This window comes from Poromitra crassiceps, assembly GCF_964638095.1.
Source record: "Poromitra crassiceps genome assembly, chromosome: 5".
NCBI classification, from domain to species: Eukaryota; Metazoa; Chordata; class Actinopteri; order Beryciformes; family Melamphaidae; genus Poromitra; species Poromitra crassiceps.
This window is the reverse complement of record NC_139642.1, coordinates 56,324,717-56,352,177: the sequence shown is the minus strand read 5'-3', so window position 1 is coordinate 56,352,177 and position 27,461 is coordinate 56,324,717. Positions and strand designations below refer to the sequence as shown.

At 44.4% G+C, this 27,461-nt stretch overlaps 2 protein-coding genes across 2 annotated transcripts in view; one reads left to right on the top strand and one right to left on the bottom strand.

Moving 5' to 3' along the window:
• Positions 1–18,359, top strand: part of cep295 (centrosomal protein 295) — a gene marked incomplete at its 5' end in the record, with an annotated part of 35,676 nt that extends 17,317 nt beyond the window's left edge. The window contains 15 exons of the mRNA XM_083636800.1: positions 109–309; positions 2,331–2,555; positions 5,611–5,720; positions 6,779–6,881; positions 8,375–9,088; positions 9,738–9,898; positions 10,923–11,445; positions 12,745–12,918; positions 13,490–14,052; positions 14,577–14,723; positions 14,994–15,063; positions 15,375–15,716; positions 16,966–17,062; positions 17,402–17,501; positions 18,252–18,359. Of these exons, the coding sequence (XP_083492926.1) occupies positions 109–309; positions 2,331–2,555; positions 5,611–5,720; positions 6,779–6,881; positions 8,375–9,088; positions 9,738–9,898; positions 10,923–11,445; positions 12,745–12,918; positions 13,490–14,052; positions 14,577–14,723; positions 14,994–15,063; positions 15,375–15,716; positions 16,966–17,062; positions 17,402–17,501; positions 18,252–18,293 (3,572 nt within the window). The 3' untranslated portion in view covers positions 18,294–18,359. The remainder of the gene's footprint in view (positions 1–108; positions 310–2,330; positions 2,556–5,610; positions 5,721–6,778; positions 6,882–8,374; positions 9,089–9,737; positions 9,899–10,922; positions 11,446–12,744; positions 12,919–13,489; positions 14,053–14,576; positions 14,724–14,993; positions 15,064–15,374; positions 15,717–16,965; positions 17,063–17,401; positions 17,502–18,251) is intronic.
• A 129-nt stretch (positions 18,360–18,488) lies between these two features.
• On the bottom strand, positions 18,489–27,211 carry ech1 (enoyl CoA hydratase 1, peroxisomal). The gene is made up of 10 exons (XM_083637773.1): positions 26,797–27,211; positions 25,170–25,338; positions 24,294–24,382; positions 24,078–24,202; positions 23,631–23,679; positions 22,827–22,891; positions 22,437–22,507; positions 22,233–22,304; positions 21,579–21,729; positions 18,489–18,943 (listed from the first exon to the last, which is right to left on the bottom strand). Exons 1-10 carry the CDS (start codon positions 26,831–26,833, stop codon positions 18,839–18,841), a joined length of 933 nt encoding a protein of 310 aa, XP_083493899.1. The 5' UTR covers positions 26,834–27,211; the 3' UTR covers positions 18,489–18,838.
• Between the last annotated feature and the right edge of the window lie 250 nt (positions 27,212–27,461).

Here is a 27,461-nt window from a genome sequence, read left to right as displayed (position 1 = left end):
AATTTGCTTAAAGAAAATGCAAAATCAGTACATTCAATCAGGTGGGTCCAAACTTTTGACTGGTAGTGTATTTCATTGAAAGCGTACAGTAAATGATTTGTTCTTCAGATCCTCTTGCCCACCAGAGCGATGCTCCAGCTGGTCCCGTCGCTGCGTCCCTCCTCCCCCCCAGTCTGCACCTCCCTCCTCGGGTGCCAAAGCCCCCGGTGTGCCGCGTCAGGCTGGGCGACATGGGGATGATGACCCAACAACACGAACTCAGCACCATCCAGGAGGTGGACACCCCAACCAACACCAGTCTGCTCACAGGTGAGCAAGAACTGAGTTTGACTCACTGGAAGCAGGGTGCGGGTCTAAGCTCTGCCATTGGCTCTGACCGTTTCAGTCAGAGCGGAAGGGAGATCCATTTCCACTCCCTGTGTGTCACTCTCAAATCTGCCTCCGCCGCTGTGGAACAACAGCAACGCAAGCTAGCAACCTACACGCTGAAAATGGCAACTTTTGACAAAGATTTGGATTGTGCAATAAAGCAGGCCTGCTTGGTACTTTCGGTGGATGGTTGTAAAGATAACAGAGCCTTTTCCCCCACTATAGAGACACTGCGGAGCGCGTCGTCATTCAGAAACCACGCCCAAAATGGGGGGAAAACGCAAACTCCCCGCCCCAATCCTGGCGTTCTCCTATGCCGCGTGCATCTCTCTCCTGCGCTGGTACACCGCAAAACGGAGATAGTCTGGCAAGCGAGACTAGGAAGAAATGGACAATAAACACGTTATTTACTGTGTGTGCTCTGGTGAGGTGATGCAGTTAAATTTAAGACACCGTTGAGAGATTGATAACCAGCTGGCTCCAAACAAAGGGTTAAGTTGGCAGGGTATTTAACTTTTTTTGTTGTTGTAATTCATAGATAGCTGTACACAATTATGATTATCAGCCTGGTTGGAGTGCATCTTTGACCAATCAGAAGGCTGCCTCACCTGGCTAGGTGCAGTCCTGAGGCTTTCGTTTAGTAATACTTCCACTCATAAAGAAAACTGTTGAAGTGTCACAATCTTCTCTCTTTCATTTCAGTTCTGTGCTACAGTATTATGAGCAGTATTATGATACAGTATTATGATACAGTATTTGAGCTGAAAACATTTATTTTGGTTGAACAATGTTCTTTACAATCAGATTGCTCAGCCAAAACAGCTTGTTGTATTGTGTTTATAGCATTCACTATATAATATAGATGCTATCATGCTATGCTATGCTATGTACAGGCAGGCCATTTGTATTTGAATGCAGTTTAGAGACTTATTTTAAACATTTATATGATTTTTAACTTCCACGTTTTTTTCTCTCCCCTTTCCCCCCCAACCAGATTCCAAAACTACGGCTAATGCCTACCCCACACTACAGGATAATTTGCAAGATTATGGCCAAGATTCCCCCCTCCCGATTTTCTCGGGGGTGCTCCCGATTTGAAGCGCGTCGGGCAGATAATCTTCCCAAATGATCCTGTAGTGTGTGGGGTTCAAAGATTCACAATCGGGAAGACTGCCTCTTCCCGATTGTGAATCGGGCATATCTAACATGTTAGATATTTACAACCCGACAGGCGATTGCATCTTGAGCAGAGAGCCAGTAGTAGCTGCGTTTCCATTACAGTTTTTCGCAAAATAATCTGGTCCGCGTCCGCTCGCCGCCCCGCACAGAAACAAAGAACGAGGAAATTGTCATCGAGGTGAAATACCCGTGCGTCTTTGAACGGGACGGAAAACTAAATGCTATACTGCAAAGCATGTAGCCTACAACAAGCGCTTAGGTCTCAGCTTCCCGCATCGGCGAGTGTCCGCACGGAAAAGTGAGTCAAATCAGCAGACGCGCCCCTCCACAAGACACCTGTGCAGACGGTTTTCGCATGGCCGTGCACAGTAGGCCTACACCCCGAATGGACGCGGCTGTCCGCGCAAATATTAGTTAAACAAATCCTTTCAGTGCAAATGCATTATAAAAACAAAAAATAAAATTTGTTTAGAAAACGAAATTACACTACTACACCCGGTGCGCACACTGAATAGGCATTTTAAAAGTTAACGTCGAGCCCTGCTTCCAAGGTGAATCTTCGGCATAATCTTCTAGTGTGTGGGGTTGCGTTTGAACAGACGCGATTGTGTGTGTGTCCCAAGATTGAAATGTTAAAAAATCGGCTCTCTCTGTCCTGTAGTGTGTGGGCTCTCAAGATTTTTATAATCTTCAAGGATTTGAAAATCCTGTAGTGTGGGGTAGGCATAAAGCTTCATATGCAGGTAATTCTGTCAGTGTAATTCTATGTTCTCTGTCTGCAGGCCTGGAGGAGAGTGTGAAGCTGCTGCCACACACTGCAGCCTGGGATCCACAGGAGGACTCGGAGTCCTCTGTGGCGTCTGACAGGCTCCTGCTCTCCCCCTCTCTGTCCAGCAGAGGGCAGCAGTCTCTAGGCAGAGCGATCGGCTCGGGCCGATACAGCGAACCGTCCTGGAGAGAGAGACTGCTGACGGGGGCAGGCAGCTCCCCAGAATCCTCAGAGCCTGGTATGTGTAGAGGGAGGAGGGATATGATGAAGAACACAAACGGGGAGGGAAATGAGATTCTACAATAACAAATTAGTAGGAGTTGCCACAGTCCAATAGCATCAAACGATGAAAATCATCACAATGTAGTCTACTGAAATGTGATGAGGGTAGAGGAGCATAAATGTAGTGTGATGGGTATATTCTAACAATAATGGCTTTGGTTAATCATAAAGTCTGTAAAATATAAAAAATAATGACAAAAGCCCATCACAAGTTCCCTGAGGTGCCCTTGAGCAAGGCCCTTAACCCTAACCGCTCCAGTGGAGCTGCTCAGTGGCCAGCAGATCAGACTAGGGTTGTGTGTATGTGTGTGTGTGTTTTCATTGAGCGATGATGTAAACTTAATGTACCTGAAGTGTGTTTACTTGAATACATTTGATGATGGTCTCTACACTTGAACTGAGCTCAGTGTGTTTGTGTGCATGTAATAATTCAAATGTGTGTGTGTGTGTGTGTGTGTGTGTGTGTGTGTGTGTGTGTGTGTACTGAGCGATGATGTAAACTTACTGTACCTGAAGTGTGTTTACTTGAATACATTTCATGATGGTCTCTACACTTGAACTGAGCTCAGTGTGTTTGTGTGCATGTAATAATTCAAATAAACGTTATATAGCACCTCAACAACACATGGACTAAGTGCAAAGGCGACAGTATAATACGATGGGTAAAAACATAATTAAAGTCTGTCTGTAAAAATTGAGACGGTTCAGAAGAAATTTAAGATGAAGCCTGTTTCTCATTCAGGGTGTTTAAGTGCGAATGTGTGTGAGAACAGGGGCGCTCTTGGAAAAATAGAGCATTGTTCTCAGTAGGGATGTTCATTTTGAAAATTTTCCAAAATCGATAATCGGTGAGAATTAACGATCAATTATCGATTATTAGGGATGCACCGATTGCCATTTTCTTGGCCGATTCCGATTTCCGATTTTTGAATAGTCTGACTTGCCGATACCGATTTTTGCCGATTCCGATTTTTTTTTCTAAAAACAACAATTGACAGCTTACACAAACGTTTTTGTAACTTTGTTTGAAAATTAAGATTCATAGAACAATTCTTACATCTAATGGGGATCCAAATAATCTTATCTTATCTTATAATTTGCATGAAGTAGGACCATCTCACTCAAACACATCTCAAAATAAAAGTGTTCCAGGTTAGGCTACTGGACAGAGCTTTTTTGTGCAAATACAATGAATACAAAAATTAAATTAAATCCAATAGCCTATATCCCACAGCTATCATGCATTTACTTTTCCAAAAGAAAACAGGTGCAACAGAACATCAAAATGATCCATGGACAAGGAGTTTATAGCCTGGCTCCAGACCAGTCCTCTTGAGTAGAGGGGAAATGAGTTTATGAGTTACAGTAACGATCTTCAGTCTGAATATCAGGCGGAGTTTACACACAGTCCGAAGTTTGGTATGCGTATTTTTATCTGCCATCCGAAAAAATATCGTCACGCACAGAAATCCTTGCACACTTGTGAGTCCGATGCATTTTTATTATTATGTCCGTCGTTCTATTTGCAATACGAAACAAATAGTCTCTCCTGTATCTACGTTACAACATGACTGACAGGCTGAGGCACCAGCGCTGATGTGGAATGGAAAAGGCAGGTCGGGGAATGGTTATACTGGTCACAATGCTCGCGTTCACCTCGCCAAGTCGGCTGTGCACTGTGGCCGGGTGCAGCAGCACTGCTTCCCGGGTAGAGAGAGCAGAGAGAGGGGGGCCAGTGAGGTGAAGCGAGCCGCTCAGACTTGACTCCAGCCGAGCGGGACTCGGCCGCATCTCTGTCTCCACGGCTTATTTTGGACTTGCATGTGTGACAAACTGCGAGATTTGTCTACTTCACTGACGGTGAAAAAAATCCACAACGAGGAAGGTATGCTGGCGTGTGTGGTGTGGTGGCTGGGTGCCTGTCTCGGTGCTTTGGGGTGCGCGCACGTCATGTGAAAATCGGCTCACAGAATCGGCTATTTAGAGTGACCGGAACAGATCACCGATCGAGGCCGATCACGTGAAAATCGGCCATTTCCGGTCACGTGCCGATCGATCGGTGCATCCCTATCGATTATCGATTTTATTAATACTTAGAAAATTTTCAATATTTTCAATTTTTTTTTTTTTTTTTTTTAATAAAATGAATGCCTATGGCAGAAAATACGAAAGACAACGTGTTCTCCTCAATGAACTCTTTATTTCAATGTGTCTCCTCTCCAACACTGCTGTCCCCGGCGCATGCCGGTGTGAATTTCTCATGTTTAAAACAGTTTTGTTGGCACAAAGGCCCGTGCCCAGCCAGAAAACTAGAGACTATATGAAGCTCCACCTCACGTTAGTCGGCTGTGCAATGGAGTGGGGCGAGGAGGAACGATTTCCACCCAAACCTAGTCCAAAAAAAAAAAAAAAAAAAAAATTTTTTTTTTTTTTTTTTTTTTTTTTTAAATAATTAAAAAATCGATCCAAATGCCACAGGATCGATTCCAATCCTTAACGATCGATTATCGATTTTCGATAATTGATGAACATCCCTAGTTCTCAGTGAGACTCCCCCTTTATAAATAAAAGTTAAAAAAAATAAAAGTTCCCGGAGTCCAAAGTGATTCTTAAAATATCTTACTTAGTCTCAACAGCAGTATTAATTTCATAATGATTAGAAACGGAGAAAGGCTATTTAACTTAACTTAACCAAGCTGTGACGAGCAAATGTTTTGCTCTAATCGATTTAGACATTTAGTAAAAATACCAGTTATGGAAATGATCAAATAATTTTCTGTCGATCAACTAATTGGCTAATCATCTCATTGTTTCAACACTAGTTCCCAGTATGTTTGGCACTGTATGTGCTGTGAAACCTGCCGCTGCTTCTGCACCAGTGTCAACAAGCCAAATTCCTGCATTTTTAAAGTAGCTGGTGATTTGAAATGGATTGTGTTTTGGTTACGTGTGTATATCAGTTGGCTTGTAGTGGAGAGACATTTCCACTCAAAACATGATGTTCCATCCAGACTCAGTCCTGCGGATGCTCTCTCCTCACTCCTCTGCTCCCTCCTCTGACTCTGGGAGAGGTGACGACTCTTCAGGTCCCACTGTCGCCAGCTCCAGATCCTCCACAGAGGTAAGAAGACCAACTGAAGACTAACACAACTGACAGCCTCCTATAGCGGTTTCCCCTTCCCTTCAAACAACTCATAGGCTTTTGCGGCCGTTATGAGGAAAGAAAGGTTGTTAGACCATACACAATGAAAGAGCGTTTACCTCCAGAGGAGACACACACATTTCTCTCATCTTTGTTTTCATAATTAAAACTTGGCAATTTTGTAGGTAACAGTTGATGAGGAAAAATACTTGGTCACAATCACTAATGTTTGAATGACTGGGTGGTTGACATCATAGCATTTCCCACAGGCGTCCAGTGTTGACGGGTGTCTCCAAAAATATGTTAAGACAAGACGGGTGACATTGGCTTTCATTGTGTATTGACACAGCCTTGTTTTTATTGATTTGACCCTCTGAGGTTCACCATGTTGTGGATCAATGATGAAAATAGCCAAATCTGAGGGTTTGCACACCCCCATGATTATGCTTGAGAAGCAATTTTTTTTATTTTGTGTGCGTGTGTGTGTGTGTGTGTGTGCGCGTGTGTGTGTGTGTGTGTGTGTGTGTGTACTGAGCGATGATGTAAATCTACTGTACCTGAAGTGTGTTTACTTGAATACATTTCATGATGGTTTCTACACTTGAACTGAGCTCAGTGTGTTTGTGTGCAGTGTGCATGTAATAACTCAAGTGTGTGTGTGTGTGTGTGTGTGTGTGTGTGTGTGTGTGTGTGTGTGTGTTCACACTGAGCGATGATGTAAACCTACTGTACCTGAAGTGTGTTTACTTGAATACGTTTCATGATGGTTTAAACTTTCTACACTTGAACTGAGCTCAGTGTGTTTGTGTGCATGTAATAACTCAAATCTAAAGTGTTTGACCAAAAGGTACCTGAGAAAATGAAACGGTTAAGCCTTCAAATCATGATGCTTCTGTGGAGTGTGTGGAGTGTGTGTGTGTGTGTGTGTGTGTGTGTGTGTGTGTGTGTGATCAAGTGTGTCCCCTTTCTATGTGCGCCCAAGTATGACCAGAGCCTGCTTTTCTCTGTGTGTGTGTGTGTGTGTGTGTGTGTGTCAGTCTGCTGCACACAGGCCACCTGATGCTGACCGCTTCTCCTCCATGACCATCTCCACTGGCAGCTACATCACCACCGACCCAGAGCAAAACTCCTCCCACACAGGTAACGGGCAGCAGGCCATGTGTGTGTGTGTGTTTGGGGGAGGGGGGTAACCATTTTTCGATGTGAATATGTCCAAAGATTTTGATACAAGTTTACGTGAATTAATTTATTTTGGTCCTCACAACAGTGCACATGTTTTGTTTATCAAGTCATTCTCCGCCTCCCCACCGCTCCCCACAGTATCGGCTTGAGAGAAAGTGCCCGGGTCGCTTGACAGTGTATTTACGCGGCCCCTCCCCCGGCTACACGAGCAATCAGTGTAGCTGTGAGTGGTCATCACTGACTGTTTGCCAAGAAGTCATCAGTTGATGACAGGGGGGGGGGTTGGGGCGCGCTCACCAGCACATGGACAGAGGCTGTGTGTGTGCATCAACATTGAAACTATGACGCCACAGGTCTCTTTCTGAGGAATTAACTAACCCTAACCCACGCCACAATAGAGCCACATATTAATTTCAATTCAACCTCTTCATTTTGCTCTCAGAGTGCACCAGATTGATGCATCTTACTTTAAAATGTACAAAATTTTCTTTCAAGAGGGTCCAGGGTCTATCCACCATGATCTCTCCAAATCCTCAGGGAAACACTGTTGTGTGCATGTGTGTGTGTGTCTGTGTGTGTGTGTGTGAGTGAGTGAGTGAGTGAGTGAGTGAGTGAGTGAGTGAGTGAGTGAGTGAGTGAGTGAACGAGCGAGCGAGCATGTTATTGTTATAAATATATATATATATATTTTTAAATAAACATTGCCTTTGGGTTAGTCACACAATTTATTCTCTTGAGCTTTATTCCTTCCCAGCCATCTGAATTCTGTTGTATTGATACAGTGCATAGAAGTCATGCAAACTAAGACTGTTTAGTTTTGCAATCTCAAACTCAAAATGTATAGTAATTGTGTTAGTTGAAGGTGTGTGGTTGATGTAATCGGTTACAGCTCGAAGTGGCGATGGGGTCGTGAAATCTATTGGAAGGGTCTTGAAATCTATTGGAAGGGTCTTGAAAAAGTCTTGAATTTAACTTCAGGATTGCTGCATATACCCTGTGTTACCAGGCTGGAGCAGTGAAGTATCTACACCACTTTACCAACATGACTTGAGGACTTGAATTGGCTGGCTGCTTGAATATCAAAGTCTAATTTTATATTGTCTGATTTTTCAAATCTTGCTTTCAGATTTGAGCAGTGCATTATTGTAGGGCCAGATGGAATATTGCAATTCAGAACACCTCCAGACCTACCAAATTCTGAATCTGTGGTTTGCGGCACCTTGAGCTTCCCAAATTGAATGTAAATCTTTTGGGTTTTTCCCCCCGATAGATGCAGTAGAGATAGACAGAAAAGATTGAGAGAGATGGGAGGGGTGATGTGTGCACATCGCGTTGACCACCAGGAGGCCCTGTCACTCTTAAAAGAAAGCCTATGTACCCCAGAAGATGCTAATCATGCTCCTAACTCCAGTATTTTCCTAAATGTGTTTCTCTCCTTGCCCTCTGCCCAGGAGATAACTCCCCTCCCCTCAGCAGGCTCTGTGTGGAGCGAGGAGCAGCACACTTCCCAGACGCCTCCTCTCCATGCAGTCAAAGCTCCTGCAGTACAGACCGCTCGGCCGCAGCACCTCCCTCTCCTGCTGTAGACTGCTCCTGGAGTACAGACCGTTTGGCTGCAGCGCCTCCCTCTCCTGCTGTAGACTGCTCCCGCAGTATAGACCGTTTGGCTGCAGCACCTCCCTCTCCTGCTGTAGACTGCTCCTGGAGTACAGACCGCTCGGCTGCAGCACCTCCCTCTCCTGCTGTAGACTGCTCCCGCAGTATAGACCGTTTGGCTGCAGCGCCTCCCTCTCCTGCTGTAGACTGCTCCCGCAGTACAGACCGCTCGGCTGCAGCACCTCCCTCTCCTGCTGTAGACTGCTCCCGCAGTATAGACCGTTTGGCTGCAGCGCCTCCCTCTCCTGCTGTAGACTGCTCCCGCAGTACAGACCGCTCGGCTGCAGCACCTCCCTCTCCTGCTGTAGACTGCTCCCGCAGTACAGACCGCTCGGCTGCAGCTCCTCCCTCTCCTGCTGTAGACTGCTCCTGGAGTACAGACCACTCAGCTGCAGCGCCTCCCTCTCCTGCTGTAGATTCTCTGTTTCACGCCAGCAGCATCCAGCACATCATAGACAAATACACCAGGGAGCTCAACATCTCCCTCCACACAGCTGGCAACACCACAGGTGGAGGAACACATTGACCTTTTCATCGACTTGACTTGACTTGACTTTTCATCAACTTGACAGCTGCGATCTTAGGGCCCTATCTTATTCCCAGTGCAAGGGCAAGCGTTATCTTTGATGGTGTCTAGCACTTGAAATCTCCCCTTTTTTTCTTTTAATTACCACTGGGTCACTGAAAGACTTCCTTTGATGTACTAACCCAGTGGTCTTTGATGTACTGACCCAGTGGTCTTTGATGTACCGACCCAGTGGTCTTTGATGTACTGACCCAGTGGTCTTTGATGTACTGACCCAGTGGTCTCTGATTTACTGACCCAGTGGTAATAAAATAAAAAAGGGATATTTTGAGTGCTTGAAACTATGAAAGATAACGCTTGCCCTTGCACTGGGCGTAAGATAGGGCCGTTAAGTCTATTTTGATATTTTGTTTCTTTTTATTATTTATTGTGCACGATTTCATCGTATCCCTTATTTTTAGATGTTCTTTCTTCTAAAGTCATTTATCATTATATTTCATTGGCTTTTTAAACTCGTATTACTGTGTTCTTGTAGTAAAGCACTTTGTAACCGTTGTGCAAAGTGCTATATATGAATAAAGCTTATTATTCTGCACACATGATCATGTCATACAATCTGCACTTGTTTCCAGCGTCCTCTGCAGAAGGCTCTTACCTCCTGGAGCTGCCGAGCTGCTCGGTGTCCCAGAGGCCGCGGGTCGGAGTCCCAGAGAGGAGAGAGGAGGAGCAGAGACATGCAGACCGCCAGCCGCTCCCCTCTGACTCACAAGCTGCAGCACACAGCCACAGCCTGGTGGGTGGTTTGTTTCTGCCTGTATATTTAGATGATAGCGTGTAGCTCCGGGGGAGACAAACGTTTATCCCATCTTTGTTTTGCATGATAGCATTTCTTGCACAGGTGTCAATGTGTTGACGGGCGTCTCCAAAATATCTAAATACATAGATGGGTGACATTGGCTTCCATTGTGTATTGGCTTTTCTGTGTCGAATGGAATGTTTTTCTCCCCCTCCTGACCTCTGAGGTTCACCTTGTTGTGGATCAATGATGAAAATAGCTAAATCTAAGGGTTTGGGCACCATCTGACCCACACCCCCATGATTATGCTTGAGAAGCATTTTTTTATTTTGTGTGATTGTGTGTGTGTGTGTGTGTGTTCACTGAGCGATGATGTAAACTTAATGTACCTGAATTGTGTTTGCTTGAATGCATTTCATGATGGTTTCTACACTTGAACTGAGCTCAGTGTGTTTGTGTGCATGTAATAACTCAAATGTGCGTGCGTGTGTGTGTGTGTGTGTGTGTGTGTGCATGTGCGTGTGTGTGTGTGTGTGTATGTGTGTACTGAGCGATGATGTAAATCTACTGTACCTGAAGTGTGTTTACTTGAATACATTTCATGATGGTCTCTACACTTGAACTGAGCTCAGTGTGTTTGTGTGCATGTAATCATTCAAATAAACGTTATATAGCACCTCAACAACACATGGACTAAGTGCAAAGGCGACAGTATAATACGATGGGTAAAAACATAATTAAAGTCTGTCTGTAAAAATTCAGACAGTTCAGAAGCAATTTAAGATGAAGCCTGTTTCTCATTCAGGGCGTTTAAGTGCGAATGATTTAGAGAGAGAAAATGAGACCACCACAGCTTTTGATGTGCTTTTTATAGCCAGTGAAGCCGGGTTGAGCAGAGTTGGTACGTGATACTGGACCGCTGGGGTTTTTAATGTTTAACGTTGACAACTGTAAAATGTTTTGTAAAATCATTATCATTACCTAGCCTTTACTTGATGGAGTCATGTTTTCCCCCCTCCAGGAATGGGACAACACGGTGAACCAAATCCTGGAGCGTGTCTCAGACCGGGTGTCCTCATTGGCTCAGGACCAGGAACAGGTCTCAGACCGGGTGTCTTCATTGGCTCAGGACCAGGAACAAATCCTGGAGCGTGTCTCAGACCGGGTGTCCTCCTTGGCTCAGGACCAGGACCAGGAACAGGACTCTTTCAGACCTTTGCTGGGCCAGCTGGCTGACGGGTCCTCCTGCCTGGATCCGGACCGGAGGCACTCGTACATGGCTCATCTGATCGGTCAGCCGTCGGCTCACTCCTCCATGATCGCTCAGCTCCCGGGCCGGGCGGTTCCACTGGGCGCGGATCGAGGCGGATGGGATTCCACTCTGAGCCTCTCGCAGCAGTGGAGCGGCGGGCAGGACTTCCACGCGGGCCGGCCGATGGCTCAGATGGGCCCGGAGCCGTCGTCCACCTGGCTGGATACAGTGCAGGAGGAGAGCCACATGAGGCCACTGCTGGGGGAGCCGGATGAGTCTGCTGGAAGCTCAGGTACAGGAGGGCTGTGTGGCTTTGTTCAGACCAATGGAAACTTCTTACCTTCTCAGTAGCTTCTCTTTTGTTTTTTACAACATGTATGATACGTTTCAAATGCATGTGTTCTTTAGAAAAAGCATATTAATATATATATAAATGTAGGCAAAGGGGGAAGGATAGAAAACACCAGTAGCTATCATGGTGTAGCTAGCATGGTGTAGCTATCATGGTGTAGCTATCACGATGTAGCTATCACGGTGTAGCTATCATGGTGTAGCTATCACGGTGTAGCTATCACGGTGTAGCTATCATGGTGTAGCTATCATAGTGTAGCTATCACGGTGTAGCTATCATGGTGTAGCTATCATGTGTAGGTCCTATTCTCCAAATCTAGCCAGCAGGTCAAATGGTGAAGGTGGCTCAGTTTTAGGATCAATAGCAGCCACTGTGGTGGGAAGTCTGTTTCCTGCACTGCCTCCCTGGTAGAGCTGTGCATCTTCACTGATCTCACGATTCGATACGATTCGATTAGACAAGTCTACTATTCGATTCGATTCGATTATACGATGCATCTTAAATCGATGCATCACTTTTTCCGCAATACATGATTTATTTTTTCTCACTTTCTTTTTTCTCACTGTGTGGCTACTTTTAAAATAAAAGTGCATTTGGAATTGCATTGTATTATGATCCATAATTAAAATAAACAACTGCATGTACTTACATTCTATTTTATTTGATTATAAAAAAATAAAAAAATATCGATTTTTGATATTTGTTAATCGATTCAGAATCGTCCTATTAAGCATCGCGATGCATCTCTGAATCAATTATTTTCGGCAGCTCTACTCCCTGGGGAGTATAGACGGTTTTAACTTGATAACATAAACATTCTAAATTGCCCCTAGCTTACTTCCTGTTGCAGTGTTTGCTAATAGGAAATAAGCTAGGTTTCAAACTGTTCCCTAGCAACACAATTCCGTGAAAACCAACTATAGGGGAGGAATCTCTTTGTTTTGTGCCTGTTGGTGTCTGTTAGGCCTCAGGTCACTTGGCTCTATGGCGATGACCAAAGTTGATTTGAAATCAAAGGGAAAAGCTGTTAGCAGTTTAAACTTTGTAGCAGCAAGTCTGTGTCAATTCGCTGAAATGCTTGTCCATAAACCACTGAACCAGTTAGCTCAAATATTAAAAGAGCCTTAAAAGACCCTGGAGTCAGCTCAAATATTAAAAGACCCTGGAGTCTTGTCCGTGCATGGGCATGTGTGCACGTGCGTGTGTGTGTCTTGTAATCAATTTGTCTGCTGCTTGTAGGTGAAACAACCACTGTGGATGTCGGTGGCTCTGCCCAGGCCGGTGTGCCGTCGGACCCAGCATCATCTCCTGAAGCCCGGTCTCACAGCAGTTCCGTCCCTGGACTGAATCCCCAGGACCAGATCCCACAAACCAGCTCCAGTCTGCCAGAGGCAGGACCAGAGAGGAGTGAAGGTGAGTCAGTAAGAGTTATAGTGAAGTCAAACAAAAGAACTGATGGTGCCCGAGTGTTTTTAGTTAACGACAATCAACCCTATGTGTGGTTTCAGTTTACAGCTCAAAGCAAGAAAAATGTAGTTTATGAAAATGAAATTACTCGTCCATCCTCCATGGAGCAGGTCAGGAGCTGTGGGCCACTGCAGTGAAATGCTCGGGGACCAATTTCCTCACAGCCATTGCTGGTCAGGCGATGTCTTCTTGCATGTGTTTAGTGGGGGGTTCATATTGATGTTATGGAGGAAACCCCAGGTGAGCACGGGGAGAACATGCAAACTTCACACACACAAATGGATGTAACAAAAACACAGTTGGAGTGCTGTTGAACTTTGGTAGAACAAAGTTGTTAGAACTTTTGGTGTTGTATCATGTCCAGGAAGCTACACAACCAGCTATGGAAGTTCAACATCACATACATAGTTTTTGAACTGGAGCGATGAGTGAGCAAACGTCAACTTTCCATCGTTATTTATTTTATTTTTGAAAATGATCACTGGTTTGTTTTTAAATGGTTTCATCTTCCCCTCAGTGTTTCCAGCCTCGGACTCGTTCCGCCCTCTCCTGGCTGAAGTCACCTACAACGAGACGGTTGACGCCTCCGTGACCTTTCACCTGCCCGTGCAGGAGGCGACGAGCTCTCCCGAGGGAAGCGGGCGGTCGTCTGTCAGGGGGCGCGGTCTCTCTCTGCGCTCTCAGGAAGAGTCCGAAACGCACGCCGAACCTTCGCTCGTGTCGGAGCCGTCGCCGGAGCGTTTCAGAGCAGAGGAGCCGGCCTCGGCCTCTGCCTCACAGGAGTCCTTCTGCCAGCTCACCACCTCCCAGTGCCAATCGCAAGAATCTGTCCTTACCGTGTCTGTCCACGAGGTGGAGCTAGCTCCAGCTCTCAGCCTATCAGGGTTAAGCCTGTGTGATTCGCCGCCTGCCCTCGACCTGCCACCGCCGTCGCCGCCGGAGGGAGGCGACGCAGGAGAGAAGAGCGTTTCGGATCAACCCGGGCGCTCCGTCCCCGTCAGCCACCTGGGAGCTGGAGAGCCAAACACTCAGCAGGCTGCAGACCTGAGGAACGCTGCTCCTGCCTGGGATCAAATAACAGTAGGTTGTCCCCCTCTTTTAGTCCCCCATGATGACATCAGGCGGACCCTCGGTGGGTCTCTGTCTGACACATTCAATAACTCAGATACTGCTCATTTGATTTTGTCAAAACTTGTAAGGCTGATGCATTTTCAACTTCTTATTTATATAAAGAAGTGAACTACATCGTTCGTGTGTCAAGCATATTAAACTTAATATGCTTATTACCACCACGTGTGCATTTTCAAAATTACACTGATTGCCCAAAGAGTGGTGCTACAGTTGCAGTTGAAATCTAGGTGGCATATGTCATTGATTGGCCGAGAGGAGTACATCATTTGTGTGGGGGTGAGATGGGTTTTTTTCTTTCTCTTTTTACTAAATATGTTGCCTTGAGTTGCAGGTAAGTGTTTAAAAAAAAATAGTTTCAAAAGAGTAGGAAAATGCGGATCAACATTTATGACAAGGACTGCCATTCAGTCTAGTTGGGAATAGATGGGTTAGAGTGCTGAGTTGTGTAGTTGAAGTGTTTTCCTGCCTGTCAGGACGCGGCCGGGGAGAAGGGGATCCTGGAGCAGTCGGAGATAACACTGCTGAGCCTGACAGACTCCACCCTGCACGACCAGGACGACACCATCACTGAGGAAGAGGAGCGTCCAGATGAGATGATGGAGGAAGGCAAGAAGGCACAGGTGATTATCCTGTGACCCTAGTTGGTGGCAAGTTATTTTGTTCCAAAGACAGATCAGAATAGCTAGGACTTTTTTAACACCTGGTAAATTACATGAAAAGTTACACAGCAGCAAAATGTGTGAATACTGGCAAAGGAATGAAAGGGATAACGTTTAGGAGTGCATAATGTGGAATGCTGAGTAAAAATGCTATCTGAAACCAATTAGAAAAGGCGAATTAAAACAAACTTTCGCAGGGGCATAACTGACCAGATGAGTGTTGTTTTCTAGGAGTTGGACTCCACATTGTTCCCAGAGGACACTGATACAGCTTTAAAAGAGAGCACCCAAACACATGCAGGTAAGATCACAACAGTTGACTGAAGTCTTGATTCTGTTTAATTGAGAAATAATGACTTATGTTGCGTTGAGTGTTTCTTTAGCTGATTTAGAGTCCCATATTGTATGGGTGAGATTTACTTAATTTGGGAAAATTCACTTCGGACTGATTCCATGTGATGTGATCTGGAACAGCTAGCAGAACTACAATATCCCATGAAAAATCAATGGGAATTGTTATCTCCAAACTCTCCCAAGATCATGTGACTTTTCACAGGGAGCATTGTAAACTCGTACCTGATTCTCCCTGTCTTTGCCTCCCTTCGTATCCAGCGACCCTTCTGCAGTTTGAGTGGGTTCCCAGCGGAGGTCTGCAGGAAGCCTTCGAGCAGAAGCGCAGCGCTCTGCTCCAGAAATCGTCCAGCAGGGCGGAGCAAATCAAGACCAAAAGAGCTGCAGCCAAGACCCAGGCTGAGGTGCAGGGCCCATCTGAGGCCCAACGACTGTCTAAAGCTGAGGAACCTCGGCCCATCAGCTGTAAAGCCAAGACCAAGTCAGAACCTCAGCTGAAGGCCAAGCCAAAGAGAGAGCAGTCTGAGGACCAAACCACTGAGGGGGCACACTTTGTCACTGCAGGAAGCTCCAAAGAGAAAAAGACCCAACTTCCCCCTCCAGGTAACTTAACGAGATGCTGTTTGTTGGTCAGTTCGATCCAAAACCCCTTACATAGGGCTTTCACACCGGCAGGGCTCCGTGCCGGTTCCAGTTCCCGAACCCAAATTTGAACCGGCCGGCGCGTTCAGACCGAAACAATTATTGGTTCGGAACCTGAAAAGTTGGTTCTCAGCGGAACCAAAAAATAGTTGTTTTTTCCTTGGGAACCGTGACATCATCAGTGGGCGTTTCTCATTCTAGGCTGTGAAAATGAGCAGGAAGGAGAAGAAGGCAGTGACAACATGGAGAAAAATAATTTGCAGTGGTCTCCTGAGGAAACCAAATGTTTAGTGGCGATTTGGGCATCTACCGAATCTCAAGAAAAGCTAGAAAGCAGTACAAGAAAGAGCAAGTCGTATGCCGAACTTGCGGAAGAGATGGCCAAGGCTGGGTTCACTCGAACGCCAGACCAAATAATTAATAAACTTAAAAAACTGAAGGACTACTGAATAATGTCCTCCCACTTTGGTTCCGCTTAAACTGGTGTGAACATGGGCTGGTTCGCCAGAAAGCACCAAGGTTCTGAGACTCCAGAACGGAGCCGGAGCCAGAACCAGAACCGTGTCTGTCTGAAAGCACTATCAGTGCCATGAGCAGCTACATTTTGGGAGAGTTACTTTAAAAATGTACCGATACAATTATTAATTACCTGTTAAACATTGTAATCAGTAACGTAATCCAAGTATCACAATATAAAAGTACGGTAATGTAACTGATTATTTTCCATTATTTTTGAACGAATTTCCTGCATTTGACTACTCGAGTCTGGGGGGCAGCTCCTCAGGAAGACATTAAAAAAAAATACAGCTCTGTAATAATACTCATTTCAGAGTTTGTGTTTGCTACAGCAGGCATTCAGCCAATCTATCTAGTGTCACCTGTTTCTCAATAATACAATAACAATATTTCCATCTTCGGATTACAGCGCACTGATTTTATCTGGTTTATCTGGTCATTTATTTTTTGGGTGCGCTGGTCCTTTTTAAGACCCAAGTGTGTTTTTCCCCAGGGTTTTAGTTTAGGTTTTATTTATTTTCACCATATGATATCAAACCTAAAGTAGATAGGGTTAGGGTTAGATGATTTAATATTTACAGTGCACAGCTGAGCCACTTCAATAAATATACAATATTCAATAAATATACAATAAATGCATTTTAAATTGTAATACTGCTAATAATCCTTTTTTTTTTTTTTTTTTTTCACTCAGTGAGTGACTCCCGGCTGAAGAAGGTTGGCGAGCTGAAGATCTGTACACCAGAGCAGAGGAAGCAGGACGTTTGTGAGATGCACCAGAGAACCCACAGGTACCGCTGCCTGGAACGTTAGCCCACCTCTGCTACCCAAAGACGGTGTTGTGGTCAGAATCTGTCTGCCTGTACTACCATACATTTCCAAGCACAGTGCAGCTCTTTGCAACACAAGTGGCAGTCCAACTGCTTTAAGACACTAATCTGTCTGTCTCCCCAGTGATTCTCCTTTGTGGCTGTTATCAGACTGCGATGCGATTGGCAGTATGAATAGAATAGTTCTGTAAGCAACATGTAAACAGTTTATTTGGAATATTGATGTGATTTAGAATAAGACTTGGAATGGTTGTATTGCTGTCCATGTAAACGGTGTGTTTGTTGCTCATGTGTGTGCAGGTTGTATGAGCAGCTGGAGGAGGTGAAGCAGCAGAAGGAGAGGAGGAGCAGGCAGGAGGCAAACGCCAACAACAGACTGAAGGCCAAGGAGTTCCACAAGGTAAAAGCATTGGAGTCGGAAAATGTATTTTGTGGTTATTATTTTTTGTTTCTTTTTATAAACAAATTTAATTTCACAAGTTGCAAGGTGAACAGTGTTATGAGTCATACTTTTTTCTTATTCTTTTAATACAGTAGACCCCCCCCCCCTTCCCTACTAATAAAATAACTAACAACAATGTCAACTGAGTAGATAAAAAAACAACACACAAATAGATCAGTCATGCTTTAAACACTAGTCCATTGTGATAGTTTGCATTTTTTCAACGTGAGAGATGAGAGGCTGCCAATGTTTGTAGAACTTCTCAGCTGAGCCACGGACCACAAATTTGAGGTTTTCCAGTTTCAGAAATGACATTAGATCTCGTAATCCCTTCCTCAGGGATACCAAAGATAGCAATCTGAGGTGATGGGTCCAATTTCAGTTCTAGTATTTCTGATAAAAGAGCAAAGAAAGACCTCCAGTATTCCACCAAGCTCGGCCATGACCAGAACATATGAGTCAAGTCTGCTGGTGCTTGAGAGCATCTGTCACAAATATCAGAGGTTAGGATAAATCTTCGATAATCTAGCTCTACTCAAAATGGATCTTGTGGAGTACTTTGAGGATGAATTTATTGCATGCAATGCCTTTCGTTTCTTTTTTAGACCATCTTCTTAAGGAGCAGGAGACAGTGTAAACTTGTAATGCTTTAAGTCTATTCTGTTAAGTTTGAGTTGATAAACAAGAATCTTTACTATCTCTTTGCAGAAAACTTTACAGAAGCTTCGAGCCAAGCAGATGCATCAGTGACTTTGAATGTGTATTATTGTTTTACATGTTTTGTTGTTTTACATGTTTTGTAAATTTAAGTTAAAATTGTTACATTAAAGCATATTTAAGTGATTTTAAGCCGGTCTGTTGTTTTTGCATTAAGGTTTTATATTGGAGACTGGATCTTTGGAGCAGCAGAGTCATGTCTAGGACAGGCACAAAACAAAAGTAACGCAATTGACAAATGCGTTGTTGCTTTTATAGGAGTTAATTTATTAGACAAAAAACATTCATGATAGTCATTTAAAGATGTACAAAAGTGTGAGTGGCTTCACAAAAAACAAAGGCACAAACACACGTTTCTCTGATTGAATAAAAATTTGCCGTCGACCTCCCACTATCCAATCAGAGAAATGTTTACATTTTCTGGGAAATGGAAGGCCAGATCCCGATGCCTTTTAAGGACTATATGTATTTTTTCACCCCGAATCCAACGACGCCATCCGTGAGTCTCTACGACTTACGCTTGCGGAGATACGTCCGCCCTGCATGCAGGGCTACAGGAGAGAGATAGAGGATGATGTTTAGAGTTTGGAGAAGGCGATGGTCTTGGGACTCTTCTTCTCCATGGAGGCCTGAGCAGACTTCATCAGGTCATCCGTCTGCAGCATGCTCATGTTCCACGTGGCCTGGACAAGAGAGGGTAAGGCACAGCTGCAGTTCAGGGCCGGGGGTCAAATCACTTGCAAAATAAAATCGGCAACAAATGGAAATCTTTCAGCCAAGCCTCATACACACACCCTATATCAGGGGTGGCCAAACTTTTTTGGTTGTGGGCCGCATACAGAAAAATATAAGGAGTCGCGGGCCAAACAATATTAAGCGCGGCAGTTTTCGCGGCAAAAAAATTGGACCAGAAAACCCTTGTGCCATCAAAAATTGAATTTCTACCTAAATAAATATATGACATAGTTTATTGATGCGCTCATCTATTACAATGGGTATTTCTGTATGTTATCAAATTTTCTTTTCCTGTGCCAACAGGTTAAGACAGAGATAATTTAACATAACATTAGTATTAAACATTAATTCAGTATATATATATATTTTTTAATAAATAGACCATGTCCAAGTATAACCCATTTTCAATGGTTTTAAATTGAAAAAACGAAATGGGGGAATCCGTTTTGTTTTTTGTAGTTTCTTTTTCTTAATGTTTTTGTTTTTCCGTTTTTTCCCCCGTTTTCGTTTTCGTTTTCCGTTTTAAACTTTGAAACAGAAAAACGGAAAAACGTTTTTAGCAACATTTTTTTTTTTTTTTTTTTTTTCATGGCGGGCCACTTAAAAACGGGCAGCGGGCCGCAATTGGCCCGCGGGCCGTAGTTTGGCCACCCCTGCCCTATATTGATGTTTAACGTGTAGGTTTGACTGGGCATACATGCTCTTTCAGCATCACACACTCAAGTTACAGATTCACTTTGACCACTGAGCAGCATCACTGCAGCACCCGGGGGCTCACACCTTGCTCAAAGGCACGTTGACAGAACATTTTTGAATCAAGCCACACAGCCAGGTCTGGGATTTGAACCAGCAACTTTCCAGTCAGAAGCATGTTCTCTGCCACTCTACACTGAATGAAGTTGAGTTATGATGTTGAAGTAAAATAAATAAATAAGCATAGACTACACCCACAAAGTATTTACCGTAAATTCCGGACTATAAGCCGCGGCTTTTTTCCCGTTTTTTGGCCTTTTTTGCCCCCTGCGGCTTATATAACGGTGCGTCTTATCTATGGATTTTTTCCAAAAAAAAAAAAAATCTCTCTTTTTTTAGCACTCTTTCTAACTATAAATCCACTTCTGTTTTAATTTCCTCTCTTGCCCTCTTTTAACAACATAACATAACATAACATAACACAACACAGGTAAGCAGAAAGAAAAAGACGAAGCAATCACGCCATGAATGAGGAAATGACTCACCTGCTGGAGGCTGGAGATACACGCTTGGGCTAAACTTTTACTCCGTGAAACACTATCGATTAAGTCCGACATCGCTCAGAGGTTTTGAGCAGCTTGAAAACAAGTTTGAAAACGTGCAGAAGTCCATCCACTCACTCACTAAGCAGGAGTAAAAGAAATAACATTCGCCTGATCAATGTAAAAGAGGAGCTGAGATCGGTGACATGGACGCTTTCGTGGCAAAATCCTGTGTTACATCCTGGACCTGAAGGAAGGCGAGAAACCACCAGAGGTGGACAGGGCACACCGGGCGCCTCGGCCACGTCCAGACCCCGGCCTGCCACCGAGGGCCATCTTCATCTGCCTACTCCGCTGGCCCGACCGTCAACTCATCCTCCAGGCTGCGGGGAAGAAGCCCCTCACCTGGGAGGGTACGCGCTTTTTCGTCCGGGCAGGACCTCTCCGCGTTGGTGCAACAGAAACGCGCAACATACAACAGCATCATCGAGTCAATGGATATCGCTTTGGCGTACTGTACCCAGCGAGACTCGTCATAACCAGACCGGACTATCTTTAGCACTCTTTCTAACTATAAATCCACTTCTGTTTTAATTTCCTCTCTTGCCCTCTTTTCACCACACCGCGGACACTGTGTGCCCAGCGGCGGAACAAGAGCTCAAAGTGAAACTGCCGAATATCTTTTGAGTTGGACTGGTCAATAGTACTGTGAGTAACTAAAATAAAAAAATAAAAAACGGAATTCTCTCTTCTTTAGCACTCTTTCTAACTATAAATCCACTTCTGTTTTAATTTCCTCTCTTGCCCTCTTTTCACCACACCGCGGACACTGTGTGCACTGTAAAAAAAACAAAAAATACCACAATGTGTGATTTTGTCTGGGGATTAGTGACCTGACTTTTGTTTTGTTGAAATGTTAATAAATGGGAGCTTCCCCAAACAGCGATCTCTTTCCCGACATTCCTCTCTGTGCACGAACCCTTTCATATGGTAATTAAACATCAAAACACCCGCGGCTTATAGACCGGTGCGGCTTATAGAAGAAAAAAATAGTCACCTTTGAAGGTGCGGCTTATAGACCGGTGCGTCTTATAGTCCGGAATTTACGGTACTACTTATGGGCGGTGTTGGAAATGTTGAAGGGTCAAAATTATCGTTTTTAGGGGGAAATTACCGTATGCGAGAAGTGGCCGTCACTTTTCGTGTGTAGACATGGTTTATACATTTGGCCCCAGGACAACGGGTGTGAACGTGTTTAACTGAATGTGAAGCGGTTCATTCTGAAAATGAGCATGAATGTTGCCTGGATTTCCTAGGTTTGGGGTTTTACACGGCTGTAGTCTCTCACCATGTAGTCCAGCCCCTCCGCCACACTGTGGTCTCTGGAGTAGATGAGGTTGATCTTGGTGCCCTGCACGGCCACAGGGCTGCGGCCTGCGATCTCCCCCGCCATCTCCAGAGCTCCGGCCATCATCGCCTCCTTGTCAGCAAACACCCGGCTGCAGCGGGAACATGAGGAGTTCTCACAGTAAGAGAGCAACCGTTTAAAAATAAGACGTCACGCTCTGAAAATGAGCACAACATGAAAAGGGATGGTGGTTGTAAAATACAGTAGGTGATTTAAGTCCTTGATTGACAAATTAAAACTCTTTTTTGCAGACAAGATCCTCAATATTTTAGAGATGATAGGTAGTTGTAGGAATCACTCGGTCTATGTTCGAATCAACGTTGCCAACAAAAACACTAATGGGTGTTTTGAAGGTGCACAGAAATTACCAAAAAAAAAATGTTTTGAAGGTGCACAGAAATTACCAAAAAATTGTTAAGTGTCTCAAGTGCAGTAAAAATGTTACTATTCAATGAGTTGTGGACAATTCTAATAAACACAGGCCCGACATGGATACACACAGACACTAACAGCCATCATAATAACTTTGCTCTCTGCAACGACAAAAAGGATGCTATTTATGCACAATCCAAAGACTTCAACACACACCCTTACCTGACCAATCCGCTGCTCTTGGCTTCATCTGCATACATCTTCCTGGCTGTCAGAGCCAGCTCATTCACTAGACTGGAGAAAGAAGGGTAACCCACATTACAACAACACTGTGCTTACTGCTTATATGTGTCAAATGATATGCACAACATTTCCACCCGTATCCGTCTAGTCCAGAGAACAGGCATCCTCCACTTGTCGGTTCACCTGCGGCTGCCGATGACTTTGGGAAGTCTCTGTAGCGTTCCAACATCTGCTGCGAGACCGATGTCCACCTCCTGGGACGTCACGGAGACAAGACAGGCAGTGAGAGAGAGGACAACATGTTATCACAGAACTGCATGGTGGTTGTTCCTCTGTATCCTTCAACACGACATAGTCCAACATTTTCATTCGTAAGTTAGTTGGCCGTTTCAACACAAAACACCAATCAGGATGAAACTAAGATGTTTCAAAATGTCGCCTTTATCTGTGTTTCAAAACAGAAGCTCTGGTGATGTTAAAGATGTGAAAGTTAGATTTTCCATCCACTCTTGACTGCTGTAGTATTTTTTTTTTTACTTAAAAGGTGTGCAGTTATACTGTAGCCACACCCACCTTGACCTGGAACCAGGCGTCTTGGGTGCACAGGCGAATGTCACAGGCTGTGATCAGGTCAACACCTGAAATAACACAGAGACAGAACATGACATGTGGGCTTACTGAGTCTATTCACTGCTGTTTTCTCTACTGATTCAAGTACGCTACACAAAACTCTGTTCAGATATGTCAGTATAGTCTTAGTCTTGGCAATGGCAGGTGACGTGTGTACTCTCATTCATGCTGTTAGGGAAAACTGTGATAGGCGGGATATGTAGCAACGCAGTCCCTGATTGGCTGCTGATGTGAGAGGTTTCCCAAAACGTATAGCCAACAGTTTTCAGCAGACAACAAGCGAGGCAACTGTCGTCAAGCTCAGCCAGTTCCACTCTGCTCTTACAAAATGAATGGACTTCCAGCTAGGACTGGGCGATATGGTTGAAATCAATATCAGAAGGATTTTTTCCAATATTGATGTTTACTGTATCACGATATGGCTCATGTATGCAAAATCGAGTTAATCAAATGCTTGTTCATCCCATTGAACCAAATGGTAATATTAGGTGTGATGTCAAACAATAGTGAAATTAATAACATTCCTACCACACCTCATTTTGTCCATTTATAAATCAAATATGCTTGTTATCAATCACTTTAGACAGCAGAATTGAGGATCACAAAATCACAATATCATATGATTCCACTGAAAGACGATAAACTATAATATTGAATTACCGCCCAGCCGTACTTCCAGCAACTAGTTAACCAAGTTGTTTTTTCGTGCGGTCTGAACTACTAACACACAGTGTGAAGACGTCTCACCTCCTCCCACACAGGCTCCGTGGATGGCCACCACCACAGGCTTTGGACACTACAGGGAGAAACACCACAGAAGATCAGAACGTGAGAACATACACACAGAGCCAACCTGACGAAGCAAACACATGGCTTTCTTATATGGCCGACAATTATTATGTAGCCGTAGCCGAACCTCAAAAGTGTTGATCCGAGTAATTCTGGTTCTGCTATGCTGGTGTACTGATATGACAGAAGTTCAGTTGGATAAGAAAATACAATTAAAACAGCAATTTTCCGTTTTGCACATATTCATAATCATATCTGTGATTGGTCCAATTGGGTGAAATGTAGTTATTCATCAATTAATTTATTCATCATAGTGCACACCTATATTCTGTATTTGATTCTGATCTTATTTATCTACTATTACTGTTTTTATTTGTTTATATTGTCTTCTATTATGTGACTGACCCTCTCTATAACGGAGAACGTCTCCTGGTATTTGGTGATGACTTTCCTCATGTTCCAGGACTTTCTGGCCATGTCGTCGCCCTCAGGCTGCATCACGTCGCTGGCCATGTCCATCAGGTCAATACCTGGACAGAAGACGCACGGAGCAGAAGATAAACTAAACTGTATTAAGAGGAAACCAGTGTGCTGAAAAACACTTAACAGCCTGATACCTACCAGCGGTGAAGAGCTTCCCGGCTCCAGAAACGACCACCACTCTGCAGTCTGGGTCTCCAGCTATCTGGTTGAAGCAATCCACCATCTCACTGGGAAACAAAACAATAGGGCTTTTCACACTACATGCTCTTAGCCCGGGGCTACCTAAGCCCCGGGCTAAGAGTAGGGCTGAGATAGCCCCAGGCTAACTTAGCCCCGTTTCACACTGGCAACTTTTAGCCCTGCTGTGTTTCGATGGAAAGTCAGGGATAACCCTGCTCCAGAGCAGCTAGCCGGGGCTGAAGTCGGCGTTAGCCCACTTTGGAGTGGGATTGCGCAAGTGTGAAAGCTTTCTTAGCCCTGGGCTAACCGCTCTCTTAGCCCCAGACTGAGACTGACTTAACCCCGGCTAAGTGTAGTGTGAAAAGCCCTTAAGTGGCTGGTGATGCGACAGGCTAGTTTATGGAGTGATGCTGCAACAGGTGACAAACCGAGACACAGGATCAAACATCTATTCAACTCTTCCTTGGTCACAACAAGATGTTCTTATCAATGTTGTATAACGCATCATACATTGATTGTTTCTGTTTTTAGTCAATTTATTATGTAGGGAAAAGCGCTCCCCCAGGTAGGCAGGGGGGGGGGGGAGCAGCAGGTGGAAATTGGCCAAGTACAATTGGGGAGAAAATGGGGGAAATCAGAACAAAATAAAAAATAAAATAAACTCACTGGTTAAGTAACTTTCCCCAACACTGGTTCCTATGAAATTACACTAACGATGATGAGGAACTCTTTGGGTACTGTTGTGTTGTTTATTGCGGATCCCCATTAGTCGACTCACAAGCGGCAGACTAGGCCTATTCATTAATTTGGTGATGGAAGTGACTCTGATCCCACCTCCAGAAAGCTCTGTTCATGGCGTTGCGTTTCTCAGGTCGGTGCAGCTCGACGTGCGTGATGGACTCCGCCGGGTGGCTGACGCACAGGGCTGTGAAGGGCGGGGTGGGACCGCCTGGAGACGACATGGCTCTGACCGCACTCTGACCCGGGAGCCACACACCCCAGTCTGACAGGAGACACAGAGAGAGGGGCAGATGAGAAGAAGCTTTCCAGCACCGTGTGGAATGAGTTTATCCGACAGAAACGAGTCCAATAATAGAACAACCTTCCTCTATTGCCAATACTGCAAGCAACTAGGGCTGCAACTAACATTTGTTTCTGTATTTTTATCATTTAACGCCCATCACAAGTTACCACAACCAAAAGTGATTCTTCGTTATCATCATCTTCAACCGCTTATCTGGGATCGGTTTGCAGATGTAGCAGTTCCAGCAGGGGACCCCAAACTTCCCTTTTCCTGGCCACATTAGCCAGCTCTGACTGGGGGATCCCGAGGCGTTCCCAGGCCAGCGTGGAGATCTCTCCACATAGCCCTCGGTCTGCCCCGTGGTCTCCTCCCCACTGGATGTGCCTGGAACACCTCCCTAGGAGGCGACCAGGTGGCATCCTTACCAGATGCCCAAACCACCTCAACTGGCTCCTTTCTACACAAAGGAGCAGCAGCTCTACTCTGAGTCCCTCACGGATGACTGAGCTTCTCACCTGGTCCCTATGGAGGCCACCCTCCTGAGAAAACCCATTTCAGCCGCTTGTATTCGAGATCTGGTTGAAATTGCTTATTTTCTAGAATGACCAGCAGCAAAAACATTTTTTTTTATTGTTATCATGATATGAAAGAGAAAAGCAGTACATAAATAATATATAATACAACAACAAATTTATAAAATAAAGTGAAGCTGTAAACAGCAAATGTTTGGACTTCATAAATGTCTAAAACTGACCATCATTAATTACTCGACTCATTTCAGGCTTCGTAAACCAAGAAGTGCACGTTTAGATGGGGAGATGGGGAGGACAGAAGCGGTGGAAATGATGGATGAAATGAATTTAAATTTAGATTTTAACTGGACTGGCATGGCAACTGTGTTTAGGATTAAACAGGTTTGTGAACACACTCACCATGCATGGCCTTTGTGACATCATCGCACCGTTCGCACGCCATAACCTTTCTAATATATGACTGTGGTGCACTATTTATATCCAAAGCACTTGCAACTATGACGAGCGTATACCTGGCTGTGACGTTACAGAGTGGGAGAGCAGTTTGGGAGAGCAAGCCAAGTGCAGCCTAGTTGCTGTGACCCAGAATAAGTTGATATAAATGATCATGATAAACAGATGACTTGCCTCATAGATTAAAACTCGACATTACGTGGTCAACTAGCTTGAAAATGAAGACTTGGCTGCATGAAATGCTAACATTGGACACACATGACCTTTCACCTAATAACATCCCCTCAACGACACACCAAAGTCGTCAGTGAGCAGGCTAAATGTTAGCTAACAACTGCACAGCAAGATAACAACACATCTAACGTTAGACACCAAAGACAATTCAGTGAATTCGGGCGCACAGTTTCTTAAAAGGCGCACATTAGGTTAAGGTAACTTGGTTGGCACTTACTTTTCTTCAAAGCTGACCTGACAATGAATGACAACATTGCCCTTTGAACGAGTCGCTGCTGCTCAGTCCAGACTGTTGTCTGTCGGTTCGTTTGTTGTACTTGTTCAACTGAGAGAAGTTTAATTCACATCAGCTGCGGTCAATGCCTTTACCGAACCTAACGTTAGCTAAACGATAACTAATGTCAGCTGCCCAAGCCTCATTGGTAGTAGGTTAGCTGGTTTCTCACCATCCAGCAGCAAGCAAAATATAGAAAGGCGAAATGCAATAACGTTACAGGTTACACAAAAAGCTACAACCCCCGAAAAAAAGACGGTATTTTGCAACACAGTATGTCCATACAGATCTCTTGTTTGGTTAGCCTGGCGCAAAGTAACGTTACCATCAAATCAATTCAGTAGTACTAGTTAGCAGCTTTTTAGGGCTGCCCTGCGTGACCGACCTGTACGTGCAGCGTAACGTCAACGTCATCAGAGAGCTAACTTTTTAGCCTTTGGCTTCAGTTAAAAAAATAAGATAACAATAACAATCAATTAATTATTATTAATAATAATAATAACAACAACAACAATAAATCAAAACAACAACAACAACAATAATAATACAAATAAATAAATAAAAAGCCTTCAGTTGAAGCCTCAAATTGAGCCAAGATTTCAAGATTC